General features: G+C 39.8%; 1 protein-coding gene across 10 annotated transcripts in view; it reads left to right on the forward strand.

Annotated features, from left to right (window-relative positions):
• Nucleotides 1-21942, forward strand: part of ppp1r13bb (protein phosphatase 1, regulatory subunit 13Bb) — a 102369-nt gene that overhangs the window by 25622 nt on the left and 54805 nt on the right. For all 10 annotated transcript variants that reach the window (XM_078234031.1, XM_078234036.1, XM_078234033.1 and 7 more), the window contains exons 3-4: nucleotides 7935-8054; nucleotides 9390-9466. In XM_078234031.1, the coding sequence (XP_078090157.1) occupies nucleotides 7935-8054; nucleotides 9390-9466 (197 nt within the window). The remainder of the gene's footprint in view (nucleotides 1-7934; nucleotides 8055-9389; nucleotides 9467-21942) is intronic.

The following is a 21942-nucleotide window of genomic DNA, read 5'->3' on the forward strand; positions in this document are numbered from 1 at the left end:
TGCTATCCTTCTAACAACACTTTGGTGTAACTATACCACATGGACTGCAGCAGTTCAAAAAGACAGGTCATCATCACCTTCTCGAGAGTATTTAGGGATGGGCAATGAATGCTCATAAATAACGCAGCATTGATATTCCATCTATGACTTTTTGTTTACTAGTGTATCATATTTATGAAGTCTACTAAAAATAATTAGGCATGTTATTACCTTTTCTCGGTATGTTTAAATCTATGTAGAACGCTGGTTAGGCCACATTTGGAGTACTGCATCCAGTTCTGGTCGCTGCACTACCAGAAGGACGTGGAGGTTTTAGAGAGAGTGCAGAGAAGGTTTACCAGGATGTTGCCTGGTATGGAGGGTCTTAGCTATGAGGAGAGATTGGGTAAACTGGGCTTGTTCTCCCTGGAAAGACGGAGAATGAGGGGAGACCTAATAGAGGTGTACAAAATGATGAAGGGTATAGATAGGGTGAACAGTGGGAAGCTTTTTCCCAGGTCTGAGGTGACGATCACGAGGGGTTACGGGCTCAAGGTGAGAGGGGCGAGGTATAACTCAGATATCAGAGGGACGTTTTTTTACACAGAGTGGTGGGGGCCTGGAATGCGCTGCCAAGTAGGGTGGTGGAGGCAGGCACGCTGGCATCGTTTAAGAACTTACCTGGACAGTCACATGAGCAGTCTGGGAATGGAGGGGTACAAACGAATGGTCTAGTTGGACCAATGAGCGGCACAGGCTTGGAGGGCCGAAGGGCCTGTTTCCTGTGCTGTACTGTTCTTTGTTCTATATGCTTAAATCTAGTAACTTAAACAGCGGATGGGAATTCAATAGTGTTGGAATGGACAAAGAAAATAACTGAAATGTGGTCTAAAAACAATTTTATATCAAACCACTTTTAACATGATGAAAATTTTACAATGAGCACTTGACTAATTTTTCAAAAAATAAAACAACATCTTGGATTTGAGGAGGAATAAAGATAAATTATTTTCTCAGGGAGACGGATGACAAAATGGTCTCAGCAGTTCCTATATATGGACTTGGATGGCTGGAAAGGGACTTTCTCTTATTTTATCCACCATATACATGTGGGGAAGATAAGTTTGCGGGTGACACGAAGATTGGCATTTGGTTAACAATGAGGGAGGTGGTCTTGGGTTGCAGGTAGATATAGACAGGTTGGTCAAATGGGCAGATCTGTGGCCATTGGAATTTAACGTTGAAATGGGCGAGATGATGCACTTTGGAAAGAGTTTGACAGGGAATACTCAGTGAATGGCAGAACACTAGGAAGCTCAGAGAAACACAGATCTGGAGGTACTTGTCCACAGATCCCTGAAGGTGACACAACAGGTTAATAGGGTAGTTAGGAAGGCATAAGGGACACTTGCCTTTATCGGTTGTGGTATAGATAATAAGAGCAGAGAGGTCACGCTGGAACTGTACAGAACTTTGGTTAGGCCACAGCTGGGGTGCTGTGTGCAGTTCTGGCTGCCTCGCGATAGGAAGGATGTGATTGCACTGGAGCAGGTACAGAGGAAATTCACCAGGATGTTACTGGAGATCGAGCATTTGAGCTATGAACAGAAGCTAGATAGGCTGGGGTTGTTTTCGTTAGGACAGAGAAGGCTTGGGGGGAACCTGACTTGAGGTGTATAAGATTATGAGGGATATAGACTTGGTGGATAGGAAGCATCTGTTCCCCTTTGTTGAAGGGTTAATAATGAGGGGACATAATTTTAAGGTGAGGGGCAGGAGGTTCAGATGGGTTTTGAGGAAAGGTGTTTTTCACCCAGAGGGTGATAGGAGTCACTGCCTGTGAGGATAGTAGAGGCAGGAAACCTTAGAACCTATCAAAAGTATGTGGATGAGCACTTGAAGTATCATAACATTCAAGGCTATGGGCCAAGTGCCAGAAAGTGGGATTAGTGTAGTTTTACTGGTGCAGACTCGCTGGGCCAAAGGGCCTCTTCTGTATTGTATGATTCTATGATGTACATGGTGTTATATAGTTTCAACGATCAAACTTGTCTGTATGGAAATAATGCACACTGCAAGGTAATATGTTTGAATGAAGTTCCCCATTCATATAACGGGTTTCCAATTTTCTCCTCAGATCATCTGAAGGTGGTAATTCATATGGGAATATGATCCCGTGATCTCAGCAGCCCTCTGATACTTGCCTAAGTGACTCCTCTTCCTTTGGGAGTAGGGTTTTACAGATAAGCCCATCATCTCCTTGCATATTGCTGAGAAGCATTCACTTTTTGGCAGAGGCCTCTGTGAATTGCAGTTAGTAACCTGATCGCTGGTTGATTTATTCTTTATCTCCAATTTAGTTCCGGGATGATGAAAACAACTCATTGCTCCAGTTGATTTGACCATGGATTGAAACTGGAACCTCCCTTGTCTATATGCCTCAGTAGTATGAGTGAATTTATTTAAAACACCGCTGGAAATGTGCAAATTAGACTATTTGCATATAGACAAGCTTTTTTAAAATGTAAAAATGATGGAAACCAGAGACTTTTTTGACAGTAGGAAAGAAACTGGCTCATGTTGAGCAGATGAAGTAAGCAAGCAAGGTGTTTGTTGGTGCAAGGTGATTTAGATTATAAATTAACTACGTTTAGATTGGTTTCTATCTAAATTAGAAGCAGTGTTAAATCCATCTCTGGTTGAATTTTGTCTGATAATTTTGATAGTTTGGTATAGCAAACTGACATCGGTTTTTGTGATAAATCTGACCTAAATTTCCCGACGTACATTGGATATGTAACCCCAGCAAGGAAATGAACAATATCTGTATGTGCAGCCCTCTGTTTCTTTTCAATAATAGCAAACCATGTTTTTTCTTTTATATAATACTTGTTTGTAACTATTCTATGATTTTATACAGATTGGCTAACAGGATTTGCCCAAGAGACTCTCTTGCATGTTTCTTATCTTTCCATCACTCTGTATGATCCATCCACACGGTAACCTTGACAGATACTGAGAGAAACCTGAACCAGGTGACAGTTTAAGAATAAGAGGTCTACCATTTAAGATGGAGATGAAGAGAAAATTGTTTCTCTCAAAAGGTCATTAGTGTGTGGAATTTTCTTCCCCAGAAAGCAATGAGGCTGCATCATTGAATTTATTCAAAGCAGAGCTGGACAGATTTTTGATAGACAAGGGAGCCAAGGGTCATGGGGAAGGTGGGGGGGGTGGCAGCAGATGACAAAGTGCAGTTGAGACCACAACCAACTCAACTGTGATCCTGTTGAATGGCAGAACAGGCTCAAAGGGCTGAATGGCCTACTTCTCCTAAATCCTATTTTCACACGCAAATCTGGATTCACTTGGCATCTGTTTACTAGCTGGAAATAGTTGCCATTTACATGAGCCCTTTTAATTAACTCATCTGTCAGAACTTTTCATCAGTCTGCCCTGAAATCCAATACTAATTTTTTTCAGCTTTCCAAAAATTTGGCATTGTAATTTAAATGATACAATCATATACACAAAGTAGTTAATTCTTTTTCTGATATTTAATATTTCTCAACAGGTACACAATTTTGAATGCTCAATTATGTTTCTGATTCCTTTTTCAAAATGTCTTAATAAAAATGGAAATAGTGTTTAAATAATGTGTGGTCTTATAACCTACATAGTGTAAGAAATGATTACAGTAGCAAGGATGCAAATTTGTGTCTCAAATTAAAGGTAGGTGGGATTTTTTTAAGCACTGGCGATGGTTAGATTGTGGAATTCTCTGTTATAAACCATTGCTAAATCTAAAACGTTGCTTCAAAAGTGGAACCTTTTTAGTTTATTTACGGGATGTGGGCTTTGCTGACTAAACCAGCATTTATTTCCCATCCCTTGTTGCCCTTTGGTGGTGGTAAATTGCCGTCTTGAGCCTCTGCAGTCCCTGAGGTGTAGGTCCATCCACAGTGCTTGGGGAGAGAGCAAGAGGTTGTGCTTAGACTAGGTAGCTCAAATGACCTGTTGCTGCAATTGTATGTGGCTTCCTCCAACTGCTATGTTTGAAAGTAATTGGAAGAAGCAAAGGTTAGATTTAATTTGCCTTCTCAAAAGAATTAGATGCTTAAGACTAACTAGACTAGATTCCCAGAGTTCTGTTCTTTGATCTCATACCAAATGATACTTTGTTCTGCCAATGTTTTTATATTAAAGTATTGTTTATATAAACAAAATTGGTTAGTAGGCTTCAAGGACACCACTCATTGGATGCTGGTGTTTTGAATAATTGGATTAATGGAATTAAGTCCAACCACAGTATACTGAATGGTGAAAGATTGTATATTGGCAAATCAACACACAGCATTGTTTTGTTATTTCAGTTTCAGGTGACACATTTCAGTTTTTGAAATTTTCAAAAATAAAACTGCTCATGGGCAGTTGTTATGTACTTGGTTGAAAGATTTCCCTTGTCTACCTTCAATGTTTTTTTAAAAGCTGTTTTCCTGGAGGATAATTGTGTTTCTACTGTTTTCCACTGGGCGGAATGTTATTCCAACAATCTTTTTTTTCATTCAAGAGATGTGGGCGTCACTGGCTGGGCCAGCATTTATTGCCCATCCCTAATAGCCCTTGGACTATGTGGCTAGCTAAGCCATTTTAGAGGTATTTAAGAGTCAACCACATTGCTGTGGATGTGGAGTCACATATAGGCCAGACTAGGTAAGGATGGCAGATTTTCTTCCCTAAAGGACATTAGTGAACCAGGTGGGGTTTGACAACAACTGACAATGGTTTCATGGTCATCGTTAGACTTCTAATTCCAGATTTTTATTGAATTCAAATTTTTCCATCTGCCGTGGTGGGATTCAAATCCAGAGCATTATCCAGGGTGACTAGGTTACTAGTCCAGTGACACTACCCCACTGCCTCCCCTGTGCTATTGTGTGCATTGTGCTAATTATGCAGTGGACAAAATATTTAATTTCTTTACCAGGGAAGCATTCATTTCACATTTTCAGTTTTACAAATGTTTACAGCAAGCGGTTGAAACTTTGGAGGAGGAAAGTGAGCAACTTCTACATCAAAGCACTGCATTGCAGTAACTACAGATCAGTACTACAGATCATCTTTTACTGCACTGACCATGTATTTAAGAAAAAGCTTACGGTTCATTTTTAATTCATGAGTGAACATTGCCATGTTTTTTGCTGAAAATACAGTTCTTTTTTGAGGTTAAATTATTAACGCTATAAAGATAAAGATTTTGATCCTCTTGGCCAGTTCAAAGAAATATTATTATTTCTGTGAGTGAGGAAAAATACATTTTAGTGCTTTTTTTTCACATATCCATTTTATTGCTTCAATAATTTATTGTCTAACTGGCTAGCAGTGACCTGCTTTGTACCTGATTGAGTTGTGTGAAATCTCGAGCTCAATTTAACTTGACTTTTTGGGTGCAGAAACTTGTCAAATCATTCAATCATGAGCTAAGGTTCCTTTTCCGCATCTATTCCATTGCTATGAACATATCCCTTCACTTCTACAACATTGCCTGCCTCTGCCTCTACTTGCCACTCTCGCCTTTATGCAGGAACCACCTGCCGTGGTGACTTTTCTTAAATAGCCTTCAAGTTTGCTCCCCCACCTCTGTTATCTGTAAATCATGACCCATTCAGAAATCCACAGCCCATATTCTTATTCAAATAAAATTTGTAAATGTACCACCTTGCCACAATTAATTGATCTTGAGATCTTTCTTTTCAAGTATTTTCAGAAGTTTGTTCCACCATGTTTCAGTGATGTGGAGGTGATTTTTTCACCTGTTAGTCTGTTTGGAAATAATAAATCTTAAAAACGAATGTGCAAATTTGAATGAAACGTAGTACAGAAGGTATGGCCCAAAAAAGAACGGGTTCGCTATTAGTACAGAAGTGTATCTGGATCCTGGAATTTTTTTTAAGGGATCTGTTAACACTGGGTAATAAGGTGAATTTATTTTTTATCCAAATGTCGATGGTTATTTTGTTTAAAATGTTCATTGTTTCAGAATGTGGTGGATTGTCTCAACTGCTGTGGTGCCATTTGTCACAGTTGTCAAAATTTGAGCAGTGTTTCAGAACAGGTTGGATGTAGGTTGATTTGAGGCTACCTCAATGAAATGGAAATGCTTAATACAAAGATTTTTTTTTGCTGTTGAAGTTATGGAACATCAGCCAGGCAGGAAAAGCTATGTAACTATAGTAATGTTGGGTGAATACCGCAATTGCTTCATGCAAGCTCCTTGGTAGCTTGCATTCTATTTCTATAGCTATATAGCTTAAAATCATACTTCTTGCCACGAATGAATTCTCTGAACTATTTATCAGTACCTCAAACTGCTAATTTATAAAGATGCATTGTATAGAATATACTAACTGATAATGTCATCAGTGAACATATGTTACCAAAGAGAACTTGTTGAAAGTAACACTTCCAAAGGAGACTGGCAGCAAAAGCCATAAATACATTTGTGAACAATAAAAGCTGCTTTATGGGGACAGATTCTACGGGGCTCTCAAATGATAGTGGCAAAGTTGGCCCAGATTGAAACCAGAGAGAAGTTGTATGACCCATCTCTTGGAAGTAAAGTCTCCTAGGTTTGAACTAACAGTCAGAGAGACTGCCAGAGGGGCAACAGCCTTACCCGCCTCCCTCTCTGAAACCTCTTTTACCAAAGTCGGGCTGTTTGTGATTTGAGAACCCACCAGAAAACCTTATTGCTGCAAACCATAAGTTCCTAAAAGAGATTCTGAATCAACCACTGGTACAAGGGGAATGAGAATCAACCACCCGTGTCCGCTCCAAGAGAAACCCAAATACCAGAAGCTACTGTGAAAAATGACCCTTCATCTGGAAACAAGCATCAAAATAGTCCGTGTATCTTTTTTTTCTGATTTTACTTTTTACTTAGCCAAGTTTTTAAGATCTGATATTCTGCAGAGTAACTTTTCTTTTCTTGCATGTGGGGGGCTGTAGGGGGGAGTGTGGGAGTTGGCAGGTTGGTTGTGCATTATTTATGCATTAGTGTGTAGTTGGACATATTTGTACATTTTAACCATTTTGTTCATAATTGTTGCATCTTTACCCAAAAGAGTTTTAACAAAAAAATTCAGTGATAACTTAAGGAACTTAGCTGGCTTATTTCTCACACAGAGCTACACACAGTTAAGTATATATAATATATGTTGAATTGGCAATATCACCACTTAGTAAAATTCAAACTCCATTATAACCAATCCAGTAGTGAGACAAATAGAGGAGTCAATTTACTCCTCTCCTTGCAATATCCATGTTAAACAACATCTAATACTCCAACTCATCCAACACAATATAACACATTTTCTGTCTATTTGGTCCACTTATTTCCTTCATTTACAGACTATTTTCCCTTCCAAGTTTGCCTAATCAAATTTTATACTGTCAGAAAAATCAGCCCAAACCAAACATTTAGGGCCTTTTACATTGTCTATCTCTCTTGTTTTGATCTTTCACGTTCTCGCATGCAGTCAGTTTTTCATGCACTTTCTCTCGCTCCTGTGCACTTTCTTGACTGTTTACTCTCTCTTCTACATTCTTCTTGAAGAAAAATATTGATGGCAGTTCCATGTCACCATATATTTTCAAGCTCAAATCGCCATGGCCATTTGATCCATCTGTACACACCGTGACCTGAAAAACATGTTAGTTTAAATAGTCAGTGAAGTGCAGCAGTGAATTTTAAGGGTCCAATTCATTGTGTCATTAGAACCACATGATTTGGATTGTTGCCTTTTAATTTATTGTAATATACTATTAAAAAGGCTGTGTTTTGTAGCATGTCATAGCATATGTAGGTTATTATCTCTGGCATTTTATTTACTTTTGAATAACGAGAGTCAAATTAATGTTGTGATGTGTAGAGAGGTAACATTTTGTTTCTTCAACAGAGCGTGCCATTCCTTCTGACCATATGATGTATGAGCACTTGCAGAAGTGGGGACCTCGTAGGGAAGAAGTGAAATTCTTTCTCCGTCATGAGGATTCACCCAATGAAAATAGTGAACAAAGCAAGTAAAACACTGACCATTTTTTTAGACTTGTGACTTATGAATAAAATGTGCATGTCGGGAACTGGACCATTTTAATTCTCTCAAGGGATTTATTTGTGGAGCTGTTTGCAGGTTCAGAAATACTGTATGAAAATGCTGATTGCTATAAAGAATTCCCAATCGTGGAAGTAAACAGCATGGACAGAGGCCATTCAGCCTATTGTGCCTATGGCAGATCTTTGAAAGTCCTATCCGAGTAGTTCCATTCCCCTCCCTGTTCTTTCCCCATAGTTCTGCAAATTACTTGATGAAAATTACTATTGAATTTGATTCCACTACACTTTTTTAGGCAGTGCGCTTCATATGAGAAGGCCTAATCATCGGAACTGCTAGTACAGGAGATCAAATTCTATTTCTATTGTGTGGTATTTTTAAAAGACCACATTTCAATGTTTTGGGGGTGAAATTGATCAGTGGTAGTGCCAATCAGCCCACTCTTAATTTTTCCTTTGAAATAGATGGGAAGGAAAATTGGGTGGAGTGAAAATGGGTTGCAGATCATAAAGTAACACCTCATTACTATGTCACAAAGTAAAATCACAAGGTACTGAGGGTTAAGGAAGGTCATTTGATCCATTTTCACCTATTCGGAAAGAGCCTACAGCCTGGCAGTTGTTGCATCTAGTTGTTCCTTAAGTTGTTCCAGACTATTCTCATTTGAAAGTTAATTCTAAATGCTGATCATTTTGTACAACGGAGAATTTTCTCATTTCATTTCTAAATTCATCTCATGCTGGTTTGAACATGAGTTGTCATGCCCTTATGCTGTCATTTTCATTAAAAATAAAGAACTTCAGTTTTTATAACATGTTGCTCTATTTGCTGGTCTTTCAATAATACCATGGGAACTTCACTATAAATATAAGTAACTGGACCAAACTGGTTTGATAGCTCATGTGAAATACAGTACCTATGATCATGTAGCAGCTGTTTCCTTTCTGCACTATAGTGTCAGGACTGGTTGAGCTCAAACCCACAGTCCTCCAACTCAGAGATAAGAGAGCATGGATGCAGTTTGTGAGTCACAATGGGAGGACAGCCTTGGCAGCAATTCATGTACTCCAGTAATAAACAATAACACTTGGCTATATAGTATATCCTATGTGGTGAATATGAAACCACATGAGGACTTGAGACTTGCTATCCTTTCCGTGGACAATAATACAGTTTTTGATATTAAACAATAAAGTCAAACGGCTTAATCACCACGCCTATAGTTTGATGTATGCATCATTTATTTTACTTGAATTTAACTAAGCACATTTTGAAATAAACTTTGATTTGCTTTTGCAGATGTACGTCAGTCTCAAGATCATTTAAATAGATGGAATGGAATAAACCTATCTACAGACAAGCGTTTTGAAAATGGGGTATGCAGTTTCTTCATTTTTTGTTCTTAATTTCATTGAATACACATGTGCTGCTTAATCCATTGTTTAGCTTTCTTTTCTATATTCAAGTTCTTCCAATTTGTGTTCGATCTACTCACAGCACTGAGGATGTGACAGTCGAGGGCAAGAAATATGATTCCATTGTGCAGCCACAGCTTATTGTACTTGAACATCTTACTATTAACCACCATAGGGTGAGGATCATCTCTGGTGTGCCCCCAACATGTGCACCAATATTGGCCACGAGCAAAAATTCAACTTGCATCCGTGCAATACCCAACTGTTGCTCATTTGCTGCCTCCTAGCACTGTTTGCATCCTAATTCATTTTTAAACCGGTCACCAGCATGGTGGATAGTTGATTATCTGTGCATATTAATTATGTGAACTTTAAAAGCCATTTGATAAAATTCCCTACAATAGTTTGTTCGCAAAAAATAATGGACCTGTCAACCTGACGTTGTTCGTGCGGAAAATGCTAGAATCCATTACAAAAGATTTTAATAGCAGAGCACTTGGAAAACAATGGGAGGGTCAGACAGAGTCAGCATGGATTTACAAAAGGAAAAGCATGCTTGACAAATCTACTGGAATTCTTCGAAGATGTAACTAGTAGAGTTAAAATGGGAAAGGCAGTGGATGTGGTTCATTTTGGACTTTCAGTAGGCTTTTGGCGACCATTAGACCAGAAGATATAGGAGCAGAATTGGGCCATTCAGCCCATCGAGTCTGCTCCGCCATTCAATCATGGCTGATATAATTCTCATCCCCATTTTCCTGCCTTCTCCCCGTAACCCTTGATCTCCTTGTTGATCAAGAACCTATCTATCTCTGTCTTAAAGACACTCAATGACCTGATCTCCACAGCCTCTGTGGCATTGAGTTCCACAGATTCACAACCCTCTGACTGAAGAAATTCCTCCTTACTTCAGTTTTAAAAGAGCATATCTTCACTCTGAGATTGTGCCCTTGAGTTCTAGTCTCTCCCACTAGTGGAAACATCCTCTCCATGTCCACTCTATCTGGGCCTCTCAGTATTTTGTAAGTTTCAATTAGATGCCGCCTCATCCTTCTAAACTCCCATCGTGTATAGACCCGGACTCTTCAACCACTCCTCATATGACAAACCCTTCATTCCTGGGATCATTCTTATGAACCTCCTGGGTTAACATAAGAAATTAGCGTGTAAAATTAAAGTGCATGGGATTGGGGTAGTATATTGAGATGGAATTTCCAAGTGACAGACAGTGACTAGTGAGGTACCACAAGGATCTGGGGCAGCACAGTGGTTGGCACAGCTGCCTCACAGCGCCAGGGACCCAGGTTCGATTCCTGGCCTAGGACACTGTGCAGAATCTGCATGTTCTCTTGTTTCTGTGTGGGCTTCCTCCGGTTGCTCCTTCCTCCCACAGTCCGAAAGACATGCTGATTAGGTGCATTGGCTATGCTAAATTCTCCCTCTGTACCTGAACAAGTGCCGGAGTGTGGTAACTAGGGGATTTTCACCGTAACTTCATTGCAGTGTTAATGTAAGCCTACTTTTTTTTAAAAAACGATTCCAGTTATCCACAATGTGTATTTAATGATTTAGATGAGGGAGCTAAATGTACTAAGGGCAGCACAATGGCACAGTGGTTAGCATTGCTGCCTCAGTGCCAAGGATTGGGTTCGATTCCAGCCTTGGGTGACTGCGCAGAGTTTGCACGTTCTCCCATGCCTGTGTGGGTTTCCTCCCACTGTCCAAAGATGTGTGGGTTGGGTTGATTGGTCATGCTAAATTCATCCTAGTGTCAGGGGGGATAGTAGGGTCAATGTGTGAGCTTCCGGGGATAGGGCCTGGGTGGGATGAGATCGGTGCAGACTCAGTGGGCCGAATGGCCTCCTTTTGTGCTGTAGGGACTCTGAGGTTAGGTGGATTGGCCATGCTAAATTGTCCCTTAGCATACGAAGATGTGTAGGCTAGGTAGATTAACAATGGTAAATGTGTGGGGTTACGGGGATAGGATAGGGGTGCGGGCCTGGGTTAGATGCTCTGTTGGAGAATCATTGTCAACTCATTGGACTGAATGGGCTACTTCTGCACTTTAGGGGTTCTATGGAATATCTCCAAGTTTGCAGATGACACAAAGCTAAGTGTGAGGAGGATTCAGTGTGATTTGGACAAGTGTAGTGAGTGAGCAAATGCATGGCAGATGCAGTATAATGTGGGGTTATCCACTTCAATAGCAAAAGCAAGAAGATAGATTATTATATAGATGGCTGTAGATTGAGAAAAGGGAATGTGCAACAAGACCTGGGTGTCCTTATACACCAGTAAGCATGTTGGCCTTCAAGGCAAGAGGATTTGAGTACAGGAATAGGGATGTCTTGCAGGGGCTTGGTGGGACCACACCTGAAATACTGTGTGCGGTTTTGGTCTCCTTATCTCAGGAAGGATGATCTTGGTATGGAGGGAATGCAGAGAAGATTTACCAGACTGATTCCTGGGATGGCGGGAGAGACGTATGAGGAGATTGAGTCGATTAGAATTATATTCGCTGGAGTTTAGAAGAATGAACTCTTCTAAACTAGAAGAAACCTATAAAATTCTAACAGGATGAGACAGCGTAGATGCAGGAAGAATGTTCCCGATGGCAGGGGAGTTCAGAACCAGGGTTCACAGTTTAAGGATATGGGTAAGCTATTTAGGATTGAGATGACGAGAAACTTCTCCACCTGGAGAGTGGTAAGTATGGCGGCACAGTGGGTATCTCAGCTGTTTCACAGTGCCAGGGATCCGGGTTCGATTCCCGGCTTGGGTCACTGTGCAGAGTCTGCACGTTCTCCCCATGTCTGCGTAAGTTTCCTCCGGATGCTCCAGTTTCCTCCCACAGTCCGAAAGATGTGCTGGTTAGGTGCATTGACTATGCTAAATTCTCCCTCAGTGTACTCGAACAGGTGCCGGAGTATGGTGACTAGGGGATTTTCACAGTAACTTCATTGCACCGTTGCTGTAAGGCTACTTGTGACACTAATAAATAAACTTTTAACTTGGTGAGCTTGTGGAATTTTCTGCCACACAAGCAATTGAGGCAAAAACATTGTATGTTTTAAAGGAGGAGTTAGATATGGCTCCTGAGGCTAAAGGGATCCAGGGATGGGGGGGGGGGGGGCAGGCAAAGTGGAAACATATTACAGAGCTGGATGGTCACCCATGAACATAGTGAATGATGCTGCAGGCCTGAAGGGCAGAATGGCCTACTGCTGCTTCTCCTTTTTATGTTTCCATGCAAATAACCTTGTGAAATGAGTTGGCTCCTGGTTGAGAGGTTGGGAGACAGATGGATTAAAATAATCATACCCAGCAGGAGGTGTTCCTCAGGGACTTGTGCTGGAGCCTCAGCTTTTCACCATATATGTTCATGGCTTCAATGCAGGAATGGATTGTTTCATATCTAACTTTGCCAGTGGCACTTAACTAAGAGGCCCAGTACCCATTTTGTGAGTGGGAAGTTACCAAGGGGCAACATCCAGAATAACGACGGAATAACACTATTACGAATGGATTTTTGTGTGGGGAATTGAGAGGTGATGAACTTTGGGTTTGAGCAAGACAGATAGAGAATATCTACATTACAAACATCTTGAATTGCAGATCATGAGCAATGGATAGACAAGGCATTGATGCAGAAATGAATCTGAATAGTGTGAGGTGTTCAACTTGATGCTTAGCTTGATAGTAAATTGAATGAATGAATTGCCTGACCAATGCAGGACAGAAATAACCAACTCTGCTCTTCAACCCAAAGTTGAGAGTTTTTTCTGCCATACAAGGATATATTTAGAACATAGAACATAGAAAGCCACAGCACAAACAGGCCCTTCGGCCCACAAGTTGCGCTGATCATATCCCTACCTCTAGGCCTATCTATAGCCCTCAATCCCATTAAATCCCATGTACTCATCCAGAAGTCTCTTAAAAGACCCCAACGAGTTTGCCTCCACCACCACTGACGTCAGCCGATTCCACTCACCCACCACCCTCTGAGTGAAAAACTTACCCCTGACATCTCCTCTGTACCTACCCCCCAGCAGTTTTATTGCATTTTTGGAATTTGAAATTGTGCAGTTTCTTTCAGTGTTTCTTATTCCTTCCAGTAATCATTTCCAACAATCCTCGAACATTGTAAGAGCCTCATGCAATTTTAAATTCGTGATCACTTATTTAGTTTTAGCTATACATAAATTTGAAGGAGACAGTAACATTGTCACAGGACTAGTAATCCAGAGGCTGAGGCTAATGCTCTGGGGACATGGATTCAAATCTCACCACGACAGCTGGTGAATTTAGATTCGGTTAATAAAATCTGGAATTAAAAAGCTAGCCTTAGTGATGGTGGCCGTGAACTATTATCAATTGTTATTAAAACCCATCTGTTTTACTAATGCCCTACATGTGACTCAAGACCCACAGCAATGTGGTTGACTCTTAACTGCCCTCTGTAATGGCTGAGCAAGCCATTCAGTTCAAAGGTGATTGGGGATGGGTAACAAATGCTGACCTTGCTAGTGCTACACATTCCATGAAAGAATAATTTTTTTTAAAACAGTCTCTATTATTTTCAGAGCTGTGTGCACTGGATGGAAATAGATTGAAATCTGTTCTATCTGCTGTACAGACCTATTAATTATTTGTGACCAATCATCTTAACTTAATGAAATGCAGCCCAAAATTGACGAGTGAACCTGATCACTTGATTTTGTTTTCATGCATTCTTGGGATGTGGATGTCTCTAGATAAGCCAGCATTTATTGCACATCCCTAATTGCCCTTGAGAAGATAATGATGCAATGCCTTTTTGAACCTCTGCAGTCGCTATGATGTAGGTTCACACTAATTGCTGTTAGGGAGGGAGTTCTAGGAATTTCACCCAACAACTGTGAAGGAATTGTGGTATACTTCTACGTCAGAGTGATGGGCGGTTTGCAGAGGAACTTCTCGATAGTGGTGTTACTATCCCCTTGTCCTTTTAGATGGTAGTGGTTGTAGGTTTGGAAGCTGCTGCCTGAAGAGGCTTGATGAGTTCTTGCTGTGTATCTTGTAGAAAATGCGCACTGCATGCTATCCAGACAAAATGTCCTGCTCATAGAGTACATAAAGGAGAAGGAAAGGATAGAGTGCAGAATATAGTGTTGCATTTTCAGACAGGCTGAAGAGAAAAATCAGCTTAATATATGATATGATAGCAGCAGGAAAGAAGCTGTTCTTGTGTCAGTTGATACATGTTTTTGGACTTTTGTATATTTTTCCCAACATAAGGTGAAAGAGAGTATGTCCGGGATGTGGGTATAGTTGTTCAATGGTATAAAATCAATGTGTTTTATTGCATGTACTTGGGGTTAGACTGAAGCGTATGTGAAACACATGTAGACCATTTGGATCTTATCATAATCTAGTATCCATTATGGTTTCAACCACAAATTAGCAAATTTGTTTGAGATCATGACTTTTGGGTTGCTAATTCAGTACTATAAACACTAGGTTAATAGGCTCAGCATTTTGGGAAAATCTAAAAATCTGTCATACACGTATATTGCCATACCGCTTCATAGACAAACACAATTTAAACGCTGGTGTTGAGACCCAGGCCAGAAACTCCAAGGTATTTCATGAAGCTAGCCTAGATCCTCAGTTTTGCATTTTAATTTTGGCATGGGTAAGCATAAGATGTTTCGCTCAAGGTATGATTCAAGTGATCCATTAGGAATCTTTTATCAAACAAAGTTTATTTAAGAGCATAGTTAAAATATAACAAAAAAGAATTACCATAACTTTTACCAATTACAAGATTTAAACATAATGCCGTATATTCCTAGCTATCTATGTTGTTCCAAGTTAAACACTATCCCACAGACATACAGCATTCTCCAGACTTAGCACAGGAACAAATGCTCATGTGATGCTTTTGGGCTTTTTAACACCTGCTGTGAATTGGTCCTTTGACTGTTGGATTAAATCTCTGAGGCCTCCCAGTCCTCGAACTTTCAGCAAACCTTGAGAGAGACAGAGACACTGCCTTCTTCCACCAGCTTTGAGCAACAACTGAGTAATGAAACTAAAAATTGGACTTTTCTGTTTTTAAAAAAAATTGTCCCAAGGCATGTCACCTGACCCGACAATCATTCCCAAATCAAGCTCCACTCAGCAATCCCCAAAGGACCATAAAACCCCAGAACACTGCATTAGCCCAGATTAAAATCAACATTATATTAATTATACTGCCTCAGCAGCAATAAAAGACGCCAGTCATATACAACACGGTGTTAACAAAATCCTGCAAAGGAACATGATTAAAATATATTTCTTGAAGGCAGAGTATTGTCACATTGGAAACAAGAAATCTGCAAAGTTATAGAAAATATAATTTCAATTAACACTAGAATGTAGCTAATACACACACTTTCATATTCCCCTTCTCTATAAATTAATTGTTTACCCAAATGATGCAGCAATGGAATGTGAAAATGTTTGTATTGGCTACGGATTGCTATTAAATTAAGCAGTCTTCAGAAAAACACCTTGAGAACTGGCAAAATGATATATGCAATACATGACTCCAGACTTCATCCCCATTCACAAGTTGGGCCCTTTTAAATGCAACCAGGTAAGGGCATAGAAATCTGATCCGCGTCAGATGCAATGGTTTCAATGCTGATTGGAAGATTTGGACTAACTTGTAAAGGTACAAAAAAGATTTTCCTTTTTGAATTTTGTGTCTAATTTTAAATGGAGCTAGCTGGAACACCACTGAAAATAGCTAAACTCTTCCAACAAACAAATTGCTATTTGTTCCATTGTGTGGGTTGTTTAAATTTGTACAATGCTTTATTTTTTGATTGAAAAATGTTCAAGGGAACTGCCCTTTTTTTGAGTTCACATATAATGAGTTGATTCTTAAATCACAGTTGCTTCAATTGCAAATTCAACATGTTCTTCAGCTCGTTGTCCGTTGTCGGAGCAATAAGATTATAACATGTTCACTTTAAAGTTTTTTTTCTGCAGCTTCGTATAGATGAGCCTAATGTTACTCATTAACTGATGGTTATCCATTGTGGTTTAGAAACTTAAACTGATTCACTCTTAAAAGCAAACATGACTACATGTTTCCAAACCATCATTCTTGCACATCATAAATGTCAATTTCAAACATTTCCTAACCTTTATAGTTTCATTCACATATTGTGTAACATTTGAACTTTAACAAAATATTAGCAGAAAATAGACTCTTGTTTCTTAAAATAAATCTGCTTATCTGTGAGACTAACATTGTGAAAATCTTCGCAATTTGTCACATTGACTTAGCTGGTAGCACTTCTGTTCTTGATTCACAAAGCTCAGGCCCACTTAGCATGTAACCATTCTGACATTTAATGCAACATTCCCGAAATATTCTGCTTAGCTGAGATGCCATCTTTCAGATGGCACATTTGCTGTTTCGTCACTGCCTCTAGCCAGACTGTTTGTAACCATGGTGCCCAACTCGAGCTGAGCATCTGACCCCATATCTTTTTCATCACAATGACTGTCCACCTCTACCTTTGTAACATTGCCTGTCTCCATCCCACCACAGCCACGTATTTTATCAAGACGTAATCAAAATAAAATTTTGCACATCAGTGGCTTTTTGTCTTTCAGCTATTCCAATTCTCTTGGCTGACCTTGCTGTGAACTTCAGTTTTTCCAAAACCCTGTCCCTGCTGACCTACATTGGGTCCAGTCTCCAAGGTGTCAAATTTAATATTCAACAACACAGAAGCTTCTACCATACCTTCAATGTAGTGAAAGATTCACGATTCTTCACAGGAGTGTTAGCAAACAAAATTTGACATTAAGCCATGTAAAGGGATATTTGGGCAGACAAAGTAGCAGTTCTAAGGAGTGTCGTAAAGGATGAGAAAGACCAGGAGGTTTGGGAGTGATATGTGAAGACATGGCCACCAGTGGTAAAATTTGGGCATGTCAACAGACCAGAATTGTAGGAGTGCAGATATTTTGGAGGTTGTAGAGATGGAGGAGGTAAGAGAGAGATTTTAAAAGTGAGGTGTTGCTTAATCGGGCACAAATGAATGGCGGTATTTGAGCACAAAGTAATGGGCGAGTGGGATTTGGTGCAAGTTAGGACATGGGCAGTGATTTTAGACTACTTCAATTTATGGTGAATAGAATGTAGGAGGCCAGTCAGGGGTGCAGTAGGAAAATTAAGTTTAGAGGTAACATTGGCTAAGATGTGGATTACAGCTGCAGATGAGCTGAGAAGGGCAGCATTTGATTAATTGTGAAAATGAAATAGGTGGTCTTAGTGCAAACATGTGGTCAGAAGTGCAAATATGACACCAAGGTTATGAACCATGGTTCAGTCTCCAACATCTATCAGGGAGAGGAATGGGAATGGTGGCTAAAGAACAGTTTGTGGCAGGGACCAAAGACAATGACTTTAGCCTTTCCATTATTCATTTGGAGAAAATTTCTGCTTATCCAGTACTGACAATTTAGAGTCAGTGAAGAGAGGTACAACTAGATGTTGCTCAGATGACACTGAGGGGCAGCATATAGATGGGAAAGTGGAAGGGGCCAAGATTATAACATTGGAAGAAACCCAAAATAATGTCGGAGCAGAAAAGAAGCCATTGCAAGTGATACATTGGCTACACTGGCAAAAGTGATGAGAACCAGACCAGTCCAACCAGCTGGAGAACAGTAGAGAAGCATTAGAAGAGGATGGCGTGGTCGTAGACAGGTTCCGAGATAATGAGGGATAATTTACCTTTGTCACAGGCATATTGGTTGTCATATGACTATGATAAGAGCTGTTTTGGAACTGTAAAACGGTCAAAAGCCTGACTTAAAGGTATTCAAGAGTTCTGAGAAAGATGGACATGAAGTTACAAGGCAATAGCACGTTCAAGGTTTTGAGAGGAAAGGAAGGTTGGCGATGTGGCAGTATGTTGCAAGGGATTTTATAGCACCATTATCATAGAATCCCTACAGTGCAGAAGGAGGTCATTTGACCATCAGGTCTGCACCTACTCTATGACAGAGGATCTTACCCAGGCCCACCCACTGCCCTATCCCCATAACCCTGCACATTTACCAGGGCTAACCCATCTAACCTACACATTTTTGGACTCTGCAAGGAAATCCGAGCACCTGGAGGAAACCCATGCAGACACTGGGAGAATGTGCAACTTCCACACAGTCATCCAAGGCCAGAATTGAACCCAGGGTCCCTTGCGCTGTGAGATAACAATGTTTGCCACTGTGCCGCTCTTTTTGGAAGAGGGATGGAGATGGCAGACTTAAAGGAAGGATCTGAGGAGAGAGAACTGTTAAAAATAGTCGCTAACATGAGAGTTAGGAATGGAAGTTGGATAAGCAGTTTAGTGGGATAGATTTAAGGGAGCAAGAGGTGGGTCTCGTGGTTCAGTTTTTTTTAAAGCCTGTTCCTAGCTTTGCTTGAGCGATAATAAATGTTTAATAGGTCAAAATGGAGATGGGGAAAGGTGGAACTGATTAAATAAGCAGAGGTGATAAATTGGGTAGACTGCAAAGACAACTGGCATCAAGAGAGACAGTGGTGCAACAGAAATTAAGAACTCTGGCAGGAGAAGTAGCTGGGAAGGAAGATACAAAATATGTTGAACGCAGAAATTTAGAGCTTGGATGATTGAGGACATAAAATAACGAAGATGCCCAAGACATGATGCTGAAGGTAGGAAGGTTAATGTGGTGAAAATATAGGGTCCACGTTAAGCAGAAGTTTGGAGTATGGGGCTTGAGGAAAGTGGCAGGAAATCCTTGATATTAATTTTGATTTTTGTTTTGACCAGTACAGAAACTTACTTAGTTGGTATTACTGTCAAGCCATTCCATGACATCTCTGCCAGCTATGTGTCCTAGAGTAGCAACATTGAATCTCGTGGGCTGTGGATTTTAGGCTGGTCTAATAGCAAATCGAGAACACTGCAGCCCCAGCAAACTATGCTATCAGTTACTACATTCCTGATCATTTTATCTCCTTCAATAAAATGTGAAAACTGCTTGTTAAATGATTTCACTGGCAATCCAAATCTGGAACATTGTGTCTTGATAAATGTTGGTCAGAAATTCCTCTCGTACTAAATCACATTAAGGGCACTTTCAGATATTGAAAGAAATATTCAACTGTACCATATATTGTTTCATGGCAAATATTAAAATTTTGCTTTCAGGTACTCTCCGAGCTTTTTGGAATTGAATTTTGTCTGATTTTCTGTCATGATTTTAAACCTCATGCCAGTCTCTATTTGGAGAAGTACTTATTTTATTTCAATTTGATTCCACAAGGTGACCTAGTGTTTTCCTAATGGTACTAATGAAGAGGAGGCTTATAATATTCTGGTTGTAAACTTAGAAGTTCACATCAAAATTATGTGCAATTTCTTGTTACTGCTGCCACCTGTGTTACGTGCCTGTGAAAGAGAGGGCGCGTTGATGATCTAAAGGTCCAATCTAAACACTCTTACATATGTTTCAAGATGGTCATTGAACTTTGTTCAGAAAAGAACACCATTTCAGTTTTACTGCCTAGGAGTTTTCAACTTCACTCTTTTGTCTAAAGATAACTCATTACAGGATTTGATTTTTACAGATTTGCTATCTTTCTCAATTTTATCATGCTGATTCTAAACCTGTCCGCACCTGATACACATATACATCCTGCCAGAGGTCCTTTGATCGTGTTTATATATTGACATCCTGGTAGATATTTCTGGTGGCTTGAACTTCCTGGGCTAAATGCATCAGTGCAGCCCACGTGGTCTATTCATCCAAAAATGTACCTATTAATCATTTAAGTGCAAAGGAGTTTAATGGAAATTAGCATTATCCTACTGTAATATCACTGTTAATCTCAGTGGAAATGGCTTTTGATTAAAAAAGAAATATTCACATGCTAAAAATTATTTTCTGCTATGATGCATCCAGAACTACTTTGTATTATCTGATGTTTTGGTGATGACAGTAAGTGTGAAGTTTTTTGCTGTATGCTAGAATTGTGCAGACATTTTACTATTCAGCTGATTTTGCAGTTTTAGCATTACAACAACTGAAGTAAAAAATAAATGGTGGAGGAAGTGTGTGGGTGCATTTTATTCCTAATGGGCAGTTAAACTTCAAAAATAATAAGGGTGGACAGCCAAATCTAGAATCCCCGGGTTGACGAGGTTCATTAGGGCATGTTTAAGCAAAAAACGGGAAGCTTGTGTGAGACACCAAGATATTTTATAAGTACATAGAGAGCAAGAGGATGCACAAGGAAAAATAGGGCATATTAGGGACTTAAAAGATGACCTATCTGTGGTGGGTGAGGATATGCATAAAATTCTTAATGAATGTTTTTCAGCTATCACTTTGTGGCCACCATCATAAAAGACAGGGCTGATGATGACATCAAAGTTAAGAAGGAAGTGTGAAATATTGGATGGGATAAATATTGTAAGAGAATGCATTGAAAAGGTTTAGCATCTTCAAACGTAGATGAAGTGCTATGTCTCTGGTTGTTAAAAGAAGCAAGGGAAGAAATTGCAGAGTCACTGACCATCCTATCTCAATCCTCCCTGGCTACAGGATTGGTGTCCTAGACAATTAGAAGACTGCCTACATTGTATGTTGTTTAAAAAGGGAGGTAGGGATAATCCAAGTAATTTTAGTCCAATTATCTTAACTTTAGTTCTGGACAAATTATTGGAATCCATTCTGTGGGACAATAAAAACATTAATTTAGAAAGGCATTGATTAATCAAGGAAAGTCAACATGGGATGGTTATGGAAAGGTCATCTCTAACTGTTGAATATTTTGAGGCAGTGACAAATAGGGTTGATGAGGTCAGTGTGATAGAAGTGATCCACGTGAGTTTCAGCAAGGCTTTTGATGAGGTCCCACATGGCAGGCTCATCAAAACAGGAAACATTCTTGGAATCCAGGGATCATTGACAAAATTGGCTTGGAATAGGCAAAAGGTAATGGTTGACTAGTATTTTTGAAAGTTGAAGGCTGTTGACTTCTGCAGGAATTAGAACATGCTCCCTTGCTTTCTGTAATTTATAAAAAGGTATAGACTGCAGGAAGAGAGGAAAAAATGGAATTTAGTCCAAAGAAATGGGAGGTAGCGCTTTTAGAGATTTGATTTTGATTTGATTTATTATTGTCACATGTATTAGCATACAGTGAAAAGTATTGTTTCTTGCGTACTATATAGACAGAGCATACCGATCATGGGGAAGGAAATGAGAAAGCGCAGAATGTAGTGTTACAGTCAAAGCTAGGGTGTAGAGAAAGATCATAATGCAAGGTAGGTCCATTCAAAAGTCTGATGGCAGCAGGGAAGAAGCTGTTCTCGAGTCGGTTGGTACGTGGCTTTGACTTTTGTATCTTTTTT

The sequence above is a fragment of the Mustelus asterias genome, chromosome 18 (assembly GCF_964213995.1).
Source record: "Mustelus asterias chromosome 18, sMusAst1.hap1.1, whole genome shotgun sequence".
NCBI classification, from domain to species: Eukaryota; Metazoa; Chordata; class Chondrichthyes; order Carcharhiniformes; family Triakidae; genus Mustelus; species Mustelus asterias.